At 36.8% G+C, this 11,880-nt stretch overlaps 1 protein-coding gene across 2 annotated transcripts in view; it reads right to left on the bottom strand.

The window, feature by feature from the left end:
* EXPH5 (exophilin 5) overlaps positions 1-11,880 on the bottom strand; it is a 262,162-nt gene that overhangs the window by 28,163 nt on the left and 222,119 nt on the right. For both annotated transcript variants that reach the window (XM_053708543.1, XM_053708542.1), the window contains exon 5: positions 8,388-8,505. In XM_053708543.1, coding sequence (XP_053564518.1) covers positions 8,388-8,505 — 118 coding nt within the window. The remainder of the gene's footprint in view (positions 1-8,387; positions 8,506-11,880) is intronic.

Raw genomic sequence — 11,880 nt, 5'->3', positions numbered from 1 at the left:
GTCCAGACGTCTGAACCAAAAAAAGCTTAGATGCCTTCAAATAAAGATAGCAAGAGAACAAAGAAAAATTGATAATAGGAGAAAACAAGAAAATTTGCTTAAAATTGCATACTCTATCTGCATCATGAAAGAAAAAAATTGGGTTCAGTGTCCCTTTAATGTAAAATAAATATATAAACACACACATATATATATATATTTATCAGCTCACTTGAGCAGAGAGCTTTAGATCATCAGGCCCTTACAAAGAATAAATGGAAATTAACAGTTACGTATCTAACCTACACCCCACAGGGAGTGTAATTGTAGCCAATACTAAAAGGGACATGAAACCCAAATATTTTCTTTCATGATTCAGATAGAACATGTGATTTCAAACAACTTTACAATTTACTTCTATTATCTAATTTATTTTGTTCACTTTGTATCCTTTGTTGAAGGAGCAGCAATGCACTACTGGTTTCTAACTGAACATATGGGTGAGCCAATGACAATCAGTATATATATGCAGCCACCAATCAGGAGCTAGAATGATGCAAATGAAATAATAGAAGTAAATTGGAAAGTTGTTTAAAATTCTATACGCAAAAGAAAAATTTTGTGTTTCATGTCCCTTTAAGTATTGACATTTTCAGCATAGGTCAGGATACAAAAGTCAAAATCTACCAAAATAAAGGTAAAGAAGCCATTTGCAATGGATAATTTGAAACAAATTAAAGTTGAGAACAATGTACAGTACGATGTCCCTTTAAGCTGCCTCTTGGACACAATATTTACTAAGAAAACCCCTACTACATCCAACCGACCCCTCTCTATTTACTGTATATCTACCTTTTGTCCAAGTGAAAAGAAAAGGTGAAAAGTTCTGTGAAAAAGTAAACTAAACCAGAAAGGGAGCAACTAAAAAGGAAGGATCTTCATATTGTTATACTTAGAATTTCTCATCTCAGTTCCCAATTGTTCTTAAAGGGTTTGTGGGGGAGCACTGCATGCTGAATTTCTGCATAGGCAAAATAGATCAAATACATCATATAGGTAAAGGGAGAGCTCTTATATAATGATGTTGGCCTCCCAGTACGTCTCCCAGAACCCATCATGTAGGCAGCTCTGTGCTGCAGGGGCCTGGCAAGAATCTAGCAGTTCACATCCGGACTGGGAATGAAAAGCAGCCCTGGAAAATTTTTAGACCAGCCCTAAATTTTGCTGCGCCGCGCCCATAGAATGCAGCTGCCAGATTTTTCACAGACCCAAGTATTTACTATAATGAATACTGTATAGTTATAGTTCAATTGATCCTGATTCTGTATCAAATTCACTGGCATCGTTGTTTCCTCTTTACTAACTAAAATTAGATTAACACACAGAAAGTACATACCAGTGAGGTGTGTGATCTCAGTGAAAGGACAGATTTTTGTTGAAAATGGCAGAGTAAAAATATTTTTTTCATGAAGTTAACAAACCCCGTTTATTATTCAGCACTTGTTACATACAAATCATGTCTGCAATTAAAAGTACTAAAATGTGCTAAATGAAATGATAATACACTCTTTTTTAATTATATTATATCTCACATATGAAGCCAAGTATATATATATATATATATATATATATATATATATATATATATATATATATATATACACAATGTATATGTGTGTGAATCTAATGCAAGGAAGGGTAACAACAGTCTTTAGAATAAAGTAAGGAGGTTTGTATGCATATTTATACAGACAGATCACTGGACACTAATAATCCTGAAAAAAGTTTTTGTGCTTTTTTTTTTTTTACTGCCTGGCCTGCTCTTAAAAGCATTTACATTCTTGCATCACAAAGAAGATTAATGCATTTGCTTAAGTTAAAGCACATTATGTGGGACTCAGGACTCTGTCTTAAAGTCACATTATAGTATAGTTTGTGTAATCCAGTAAGTGACTGACAATGTAACTTTACTCCTAGACTGAATATGAAATTAGTTAGTGTGTGTGTGTGTGTGTGTGTGTGTGTGTGGGGGGGGGGGGGGGGGGGTTATGAAATGGCTAAACTCATACAGCAATGTAGTGTAGTAGAAATTTGCCAAATATATAACGTTAGTTACTATTACACTATTTTAAAAACAGGGATGGAATAATTACATACTTTATGCACCGGCCCATGCACGATGATGAGCTGGTGGTGTTCACTGACACAGTCAATGACAGACTGTTCAACTTCTCTCAGTTCTCTGCTGCCTCTCTGCGACGCGTTGCCGGCCGTGTGACTTTAGTCCATCCGACTCCCTCCCGCCACTGGTCTGTGAGTACGACTGCCACACGTGACCCCACGTGGCCTCCAACTCAACTAGGGTCGCTCGCCGACGCTCCCAGACTGGGCTCCCTCCACTATGTCACGTGTGAGACGACGAAGTGACAAAACAAAAGTGAAGTCAGTCACAGTCAGTGTGACGTTCAAGCAAGGGCGGCTGGCCCGGGCCATTCCCTGGCCGCCGCCTCATCCAGTGACAGACTGAGCTGTGAGTGACAGACAGACACAGGCTCAGTCTGATTGGCTTGCGGTAGGGTTGCGCCTGGTTAAGGGTTATTGGTTAGACACAATCTACTCTAGCGTCAGCGTGCCTTAAGCTCTAATAGACTCCCTTACTACTACTAAGCTAAAGCAAGTAGCATCAACACAGACAGAGCAACTTACACTGCCACTACTAGTCTATCAATGAATGATGATCGCAATCTAATATTTGCATCAAAAAATTTGCTAATTGCTGCTCTCTACTGCAGCAGCTGAGCCCAGCCCAGCTGAGCTGCCTGGCCGGCGGCCCACCAGGATTTTTCCCGGTATCCCAGCTGCCCAATCCGGCCCTGGTTCACATGAAAAGTATAGAAGGGGGTCAGAGCTATTCAAACCCAATAAATGTACTTATTAGCAAAAGGAAAAGAGATACAAGAAAATCACCTTCTCCAATCAGAAACAACTAGAGAAGAAGGAAATGGATAAATATAGGAGAAGCTTCTGCTTTTCTCTTGGTGGTGGCTAAATATTAACACAATATTCATGAATTATATAGTGTTTCAGGTGCTGTCACAATGAAAGTGCAATAAATAAAATGTCTCTCTCTATAATCCATTTACATGTAATCAAATGTATTCTCTCTCATATGTGCACATTCCCTGCAGTTCCTCGTCCTTACATTTAATTCCTCATCATCCTGCTTCAGGGTGTTGATGGCTCACAGGCTGTTAATAAACACAGAAACCCTGTGATTATCAAATGACAACAAAGTTATATGAGGACTTCCTTAAACATGAAAGGTTAATTAAAGGGACATGAAACTCAATTGTTTTCTTTTAGAATTCAGATTGCATGAAATATTAAACAACTTTCCAGTTTAGTTACATTAATAAATTTGCTTCATTCTCTTGGTATCCTTTGCTAAAGGAGCAGCAATGCACTACTGGGAGCTAGCTTACCACATCAGTTAATCCAATGACGCTAACATGTGTAGCCACCAATCAGCTCCCAGTAGTGCACTGCTGCTTCTGAGTCTACCTTTAGATATGGTTTGCAAGAAGGATACCAAGAGAATGAAACAAATTAGATAATAGAAGTAAGTTGGTTAAAATGGCATGCTCTATACGAATAATAAAAGGTTTGCGTTTCATGTCCCTTTAATAAGAAATCAAATAGAAGTACTGTAATCTCCATAGTAACAGCTAAATACATAGGGGGAAAAAACAATATTTTATTTCTAGTTATTTTAATTCTCATGGTATTGTCCCTCCTAGAATGATCTGTATAAAGAGGAATGCATGACTCATTCTTTTAGGCAAGTTGATTTCCCAGTAAGATTGCCATTAGAATATTTGAAGACACTTTAATACATACTTCTATGGAGAGATTTTTTTTAATTTTATTTGGCTAGTGCCTATTATTAGTAGTATGAGTGGTATCAATTAACAATCCACCTCATGGTCTAATGACAAATGTATAATGGTAAACATATCATACTTATTATTATTACTACTACTATCTTTTATTTGTAATGCTTCAATATACTTTTCAGAAGAATCTATTACATATATGTAAGTTGAGGTGATAATGGTGGCTGAGAGACATAGGTCAGGAAGGGAGTGAAGCATTCATAAGGAGGAGGATTTGGGGATAAAGGGAGGTGCAGTGTTGTAAAGCAGGGTTCTTCAAACCACGGGTCAGGACCCATTACTGGATCGCAACACCATGTTTACTGGGTTTTGACTTGTGTGTGTGTGTTTTATAAGAGTGTATATGATGTGTGTGTGTATTTTGTGTTGTATGTGAGTGTGCGTGGTGTGTTGTATGAGAGTGTTGTGTGTGTATTGTAGGACAGCGTGTGTGGTGTGTGTTCGTGTTTTACAAGAGTGTATGTGGTGTATGTGTGTGAGTGTGTGTTGTATGAGAGTGTATGTGGTGTGTGTGTGTTTTATAAGAGAGTATGTGGGGTGTGTGTGTTTTATGTTATATGAGAGTGTGTGTTGCATGAGAGTGTATGTGGTGTGTGTGTGTTATATAAGAGTGTATGTTATGTGTTTTGTGTTATATGAGTATGAGTATGTGTGTTGTATGAGAGAGAGAGAGTGAGAGTGTGTGTGTTATATAAGAGTGTATGTAATGTGTGTGTGTGGTATGTGTGTGTGTTGTATGAGGGTGTGTGTGTTGTATGAGAGTTGGGTGTGTGTGCGTTGTATGAGAGTGCGTAGTGTGTGCGTTGTATGAGAGTGCGTGGTGTGTGTGTTGTATGAGAGTGTGTGTGTTGTATGAGAGTGCGTGGTGTGTGTGTTGTATGAGAGTGTGTGTGTTGTATGAGAGTGTGTGTGTTGTGTATGAGAGTGTGTGTGTTGTGTATGAGAGTGTGTGTGTTGTGTATGAGAGTGTGTGTGTGTTGTGTATGAGAGTGTATGTGGTGTGTGTGTTGTATGAGAGTGTATGTGGTGTATAAGAGTGTATGTGGTGTGTGCGTTGTATGAGAGTGTGTGTGGTGTGCATGTGTGTTGTATGAGAGTGTGTAATGTGTGTGTGTGTTGTATGAGAGTGTGTGTTGTATGAGAGTGTGTGGTGTGTATGTGTGTTGTATGAGAGTGTGTGGTGTGTATGTGTGTTGTATGAGAGTGTGTAATGTGTGTGTGTGTTGTATGAGAGTGTGTGTGGTGTATGAGAGTGTGTGTGTGTGTGTGTGCGTGTGTGTTGTATCAGAGTGTGTGTGTTGTATTAGAGTGTGTAATGTGTGTATATGAGTTGTATGAGAGTGTGTAATGTGTGTGTGTGTGTGTTGTATGAGAGTGTGTGGTGTGTGTGTTGTATGAGAGTGTGTGGTGTGTGTGTTGTATAATAGTGTGTGGTGTGTATGTGTGTTGTATGAGAGTTGGGTGTGTGTATTGTATGAGAGTTGGGTGTGTGTGTTGTATTAGAGTGCCAAAAATTGCAGCTATCTAGTTGTATATTACTTCAGAAAACCAAGCATAAAAATAGGGTCACAAAGGCACATATCACTGCACTGGGTCTTGGGGAAAAAAGTTTGAAGAACGCTGTTATAGTAGAGGACTTTGTAATGGTAGAATTTTCAGTATGAGCATGAAGGCTTCTGGATTCCAGTGTAGTGTAGCTAGTTGCATAGAGCAGCAGGGGAGGAAGTTTGATGTGTGAGGTAGCTGAAACATTTACAATAGACTACAATGAGGACTGTATGTAGAGAGGTAGTCAGGTGATAGGAGAGTTTCAATAATCAACCCAGCATATGATAACTGAGGTCATAAAAAGCCTAAAGATGGAAGAGTCAATGTTTTGAGAAGGAGAGTATGTGGATGTGATGCTTGAAGATTACAGTGTCAGTCTAACTCCACTGCACTGGGTTTGGGATGATAAACAAATAGAATTATTAACAGTGACAAACATGTCTGTTGTTTTATAAAAAAAGGACATAAGAAAAAAAAATGTCTTTGGTGCTATTTTTGAGATAGTGGGAAGTCATCCAGAAAGAGATTCAGTAAGGAAAGAGGCAGATCAGGTAAATGGCAAATCATTGTACAGGAATCTATTTCTAATGGTTAGGCTATGACCATTAAATCTAGAATTACAGATTATTGCTTTTATGTTTTATTTGTTATCACAACTTTACTGAATTCTATTTACATGCTGTCACATTATTTTATGATCGTATTACAACCAGTATATCTTTATAATAATTATTTTGTTTGTTGTTTGTTTAACCTCATTGCTCCTCCTGTTTGCTGATAGGAAATACACAATTAAACTTGTATGATTCAGATAGAGCATGGAGATTTAAGACACTTAACCCCTTGAGTGCTAACGACGGCTCTGAGCCGTCGCAAAGTTTCTCTCTCAGGTGCTAACGACGGCTCAGAGCCGTCACTAGCACTCCCCCACCTTCCTAGAGTTCTGGGGACCTCCATCCACTTCCACCCCGGCGATCTGGCCTGAATAGTGACAGGCATCGTCGGGGCTTCACGTTTTACGCAGTGACGTCACGCGCAACTTTATTTAAAACTGACAATTGTGTTCTAGGGAGATGGGGGCATGCTGCTTAGATGCCTGTACCTCAGGCATCTAAGCAGCTACAGACCCCCAAGACCCACCATTAGAAACCTAATTATTTTCTTTCATGATCCAGATAGAGCATACAATGTTAAACAACTTTCCAATTTACTTCTATTATCTAATTTGCTTCATTATTTAGATATCCTTTGTTGAAAAGCATAGCTAGGTAGGTTCAGCACCTGGGTGCTATTGCAGTCACCAATCAGCATATAGCACCAATGTGAGGTGCTGAGCCTACCTAGCTATGCTTTCAACAAAGGATACCTAAATAATGAAGCAAATTAGATAATAGAAGTAAATTGGATAGTTGTATGTTCTGAATCATGAAAGAAAAAAATGTGGGATTCTTGTCCATTTAAAGGGATATTCCAGCCAAAATAGGAAACCACATTGGTGCATTTCGGTATTGAAAAGAAGCAATTTTGTAATATACATGCATTAGCAAAAAGGTTTCTAATAAAAGCTATAGCTGTTTCAAAAGGGTATTTAAGTATGCACTGTGCACCAGCACTTGTTCGGAGCGCCTAAGGTGCTTGTACCATCTGGTAATGACTCAATTTGTTAATTGCTGACATGATACAAGCCCCACTGATGATCTAAGCAGCTGCATTATTTAAAATGTGGGTGCAGTGAAAACATCTAGCTATGTTTCACATGCACGTGCAGAGAAAAATGTTAACACTAAAACAGTGCTAACTCTTAATAGAAGCATTTTTGCCAATATATGTATATTTAAAATATGTTTCTATTCAAAAATGCAATAAATCTATGTGCAATTATATTTTGACTGGAATGTCCCTTTAACTCGAGCTGGCGGTAGCAAGTAGCGCTTAGATCAGATCTCTGGTTAATTTTAAAAATGTCCACCAAATGCCCCCAAAATAAAGTGTAATATACTTTAATATACTTTATTAAAAAATAAAGATGCTACTATCTTTATTTTTTAATAAAGTAATTGCAGTTTTTGGGGGCTAAAGTTGGCGGGCGTGCCTTTACATTGCAGTCTATGGGAACTGTGTTTTCCCTGTAAATATATATGTATATGCTTATTTACATACTGTATATATTTATGTGTTAATGTGTGTATATATACACATATTAAGACATAAATATATATGTTTATAGTCATATACATATATATTTACAATCTTCTGCCCATCACTGCGCTACTTACCCCCTTCGCTTTGCTAGGTTCTGTGCCATGTTTCACGGCATGAGAATGAGGCTCCCATTGGAGTGCGCACTCGTGAGGGCAATGCTTCCCAGGAATGTAACTGCAAGGCCGTATTCGCATTGCGACTAACTTGTAATACCAGCACACATTTGCGTGCGCTGGTATTACTGAGTGGAGCACAAATATCACTTTCACAAAATCGATATTTTGCGCTACACTTGTAATCTAGCCCATAGTTGGCTATTGCTCTCCACCCCATTTTCATCGGGGATTGTAGTGTTTTTTTGTTAGTTATTTTTAATTTACTGTTTTGTTTTTTATAGATTGTTCTAGCACTGTTGAGTTCAGATCAGGTTGCTTTAGAATGTGCAAAATGTGCTAAAGATTTCCCATTAGACTTTAATGCAAGGAAACTGGTATCTGTGCTGCTGAGCGAGCCACTTTAAATGAGGTAGGAAAATATATATTATGTATAATACATTATATTATACTACATAACATAACGCATATGCTATTGTTTTATGCTACGAGTAGCTAAAAGGTTAATTCATCTGACATATTCCTGGTAGCCAAGGGTTAACCACCATTTCTCTTATTTCTTTTGTAGTACACTTGTATAGCAATAGCTTACCCTGATAGACCTCTTTTTGCAGTTGAGCGTTTGCAGGCCCCGATTCATCCTCCTTTTTCTGGCGAGGTTCAAAAAGACTTACGAGCTGCTTCACTCTGCTGGACTGGTATATACCAAACTGGCATAAAAAAACAGAAATGTTGATAACATTAAAGGGACAGTCTACACCAGAATTTTTATTGTTTAAAAAGATAGATAATCCCTTTATTACCCATTCCCCAGTTTTTCATAACCATCACAGTTATATTAAATATACTTCTTAGATATGCAAATTCTCAGCAAATATTTACATTGATTTAATTTTGAGACATGGAGGATTTTAATTTCAGTTTTTTATCTCCCCCCATAATTTTAATGAATTTTGGTTTAACCATGAAAATAGCTTTACCAATGCAGCAACCAGAAATCTCCTACTGATGAGTTCCAAAAAGAACGAAACAGGCTTGTCTAGTGAGTGATTTCTGGTTTGCTGTCATAATCCTGTTAAAAGGATCGCTGTGTCAAAACAGTATTTTGAAGCAAAAAACTGAGAATTTGCATATCTAATTTGCATATCTTACCCACAATTCTCTTGTGAATTGGTAACATTGTATATTAAGAATTTCTGGGGAAAAGCAAGCGGGGATACTTGCCTAGATGTACTAATTTCCTATGCAAATATTTACATTGATTTAATTTTGAGACATGGAGAATATATATATAATGTGTAGCCAAAAATTATTTTTTTACTGTGGATTTATATATATATATATATAAAAACAGAGGATTTCTGAAATGAAGTCTTATTAATTTAAGCCGTCAGGGGTATTTCTTTAAATAACTGTGTCATTTTTAAGGCAGATTTTTATTGTTGTAATATTTCTTTATGTGATGTTTAGATAAATACAAATTATTAGTTGTTTCTTTTTTCTCTCTCCATTCTGACATAAAAATATGGTTGTTGGGCAGTTGTGTTTCTAGAAATGCTGATGGTGCTACAAGTGGTTGTATCCTGAACCTGCATGATGGACATTTTCTCGTCTGCTGCTATGGCCTAGTCCTTTAATGGCGAGGTTGAGCTGTATTGTATTGATGACTGCTTGCTTTATAGCAATGTGCAAGATTTTGTTTTTTTGTTTACAAAATGAATAACAGATTTGAAATATTTTGTCTGAAATTCATTATTTAAACCAACAAAATAAATAGACATATTTCAAATGTATTACTCATTTTTCAAACCAATAACAAAAAAAATAACTGACAAATCTGATGCCTAATATGCTTGAATGGGGGTTTACTACTTAGCCAAAAATATGAATTTGTGACATGCAATTAATAATAAGAATTTCACATAACTCTAAGTAATTGTATAATTAACAAGTTTTATTCTCCAACACTTCATTGCAATCATAAATTAATTATTAGAAAATTGTTTTTGCATGCTAGTTGCATAGTATAAATGTATGATTTTGAACCTTATTTAAAAAAAAAAAAAAAAAAAAAAAAAAGATTGTGTGTATTACCATGTGAACTGAGCATATGCAGATATTTTAACAAATGCCTTTTAAACAGTTAAGTCACTCAACACAGGCAAATATGTATTTTTTTTTTCCAACAGTGTAGAATTTAACAATTTCAAAATTCCTGCTGGAAAAGTGTTTCCTGATGAATTAGAAAACTAGTGTCCAATTAAACCCATAACACCATAGCAGACGCTATCTTATCATGATAAAATGGTTCCTGTGAATAAATTGCAAATAAATTGGAACTATGTTGAATTTGAAAATCCTCTATAGAAATTCTAATGCATTGGAATAGGATGAGTGTTTAAATACTGAACAGGACTCAGATACTATACAATGTTCTGTGACAGAAATCACTAGGACATAAGACGTGCACCTCTGTTCATATGAATATTAGTTTTTAGTCATGTGAGAATTTAAAGTAAATGTAAATTTTCACGAATGAAAGCACTGTTTTTAAAAAAAAACTATTAAAAACAGGGGCACTTTCATTCATGAAAGTTTACATTTCAGCCGTTTTTTAAAAATACGTATCTTTTTTTCCTTGTAAGCTTGAAACATTGGAGCAGCGATAAGTAAGGTATTTTAAAAAAATGACTCTAATGTAAACTTTCATGAATGAAAGTGCCCCTGTTTTTAATAGTATTTTTAAAAACAGGGCTTTTAATTTGTGAAACTTACATTCACTTTGAAGTCTCTTTACAGTGCTGGTCTTATTCATTTGGGTCCCTTTTAGAGTTCAGTGTAATCTCTCTTCTGATAACATCCTTATCTGTCTATTTCCACCACTCCCACAACGGCAACATTCATCCTGTTATTGCTATATGAACGTCCTTGTGCTAAACATTTCAGTTTCTAATATAGGGGTTGATGACAATCTTTGTGAACTTCAGTTAGTATTGTCAATGTGTTTTTCTAGTGATCACGACTCTAAAGTGCTTGTGCCGTTAAGACCCTGAAAACAACACAAGATCGCTATCTGAGCTGTTAATCTCCCAATGTTGTAAACCCAACATACACAATTTACAACATTTAAAATGGTGGTTTGGTGGGTTTAGTAACTACATTGCAGCTTGATGGGCTTGTATGATGATTAGATCCCTTTTATAATAGCATGTAGTTCTGCTAATAGCTAATGTGTGCAATTAACCTGTTGTGCTAGTGATAAACTATATGGCCAAAAGTATGTAGACACCCCCACTAATTATTGACTTCAGGTATTTCATCCACACTTGATAAAAGTTGCATAAAATCCAGCTCTGCCATGAAATCTCCACTGACAAACTTTGGCAGAACAGTGGGTTGTACTAAAGAGCTCAGTGACTTTAATTGTGACACTGTCATTGGATGACACCTTTGCCAGAAGTCAGTTAATGAACTTTCTGATCTATTAGATCTGCTCTGGTCAACTGTTTTATTATTGTGAAGTGGAAGAATATAGGAGAAACAACAGCCCAACTAACGCAAATTCACAGAGTGGGGCCGCCAGTGTATAGTTTGGTGGAGGAGGGATAATGGTTGGAGTAGTTTTATAGGGTTTGGACTAGGCCCCTTAGTCCCTGTAAAGGGTCATCTTAATGCTACAGGATACAAAGACATTTTAGACAAATGGGTGTTTCCAACTTTGTGGCAAGAGTTATGGGAAGGTCCTTTCCTGTTCCAACATCACTGTGCCCCTGTGCTCAAAGTGAGGTCTATGATGATATAGTTTGATGAGTTGTGTTGAGGAACCTCAACTCCACTGAACACCTTTGTGATGAAGTGGAACGCCGAATGCGAGCCAGACCCTCTTGTCCAACAGCAGTACCTGACCTCACAAATGCTCTTTTGTCCAACAATGTTGTCCACACACTTTTCACTATATTGTATGTGTGTATGTCTTTTTAAGCGATTTGAACAGGGATATTATCTGTATACTGGGCATGTATGTTTGTTGGGTTATCAATCTGCCTAATTTTTTATTAGTGTAAAAGTGCTCATAATTAAAGGGA

The sequence above is a fragment of the Bombina bombina genome, chromosome 3 (genome assembly GCF_027579735.1).
Source record: "Bombina bombina isolate aBomBom1 chromosome 3, aBomBom1.pri, whole genome shotgun sequence".
Taxonomy (NCBI): Eukaryota; Metazoa; Chordata; class Amphibia; order Anura; family Bombinatoridae; genus Bombina; species Bombina bombina.
Note: the sequence above shows the minus strand (reverse complement) of the source record. Positions and strands in the feature narration are given on the sequence as shown.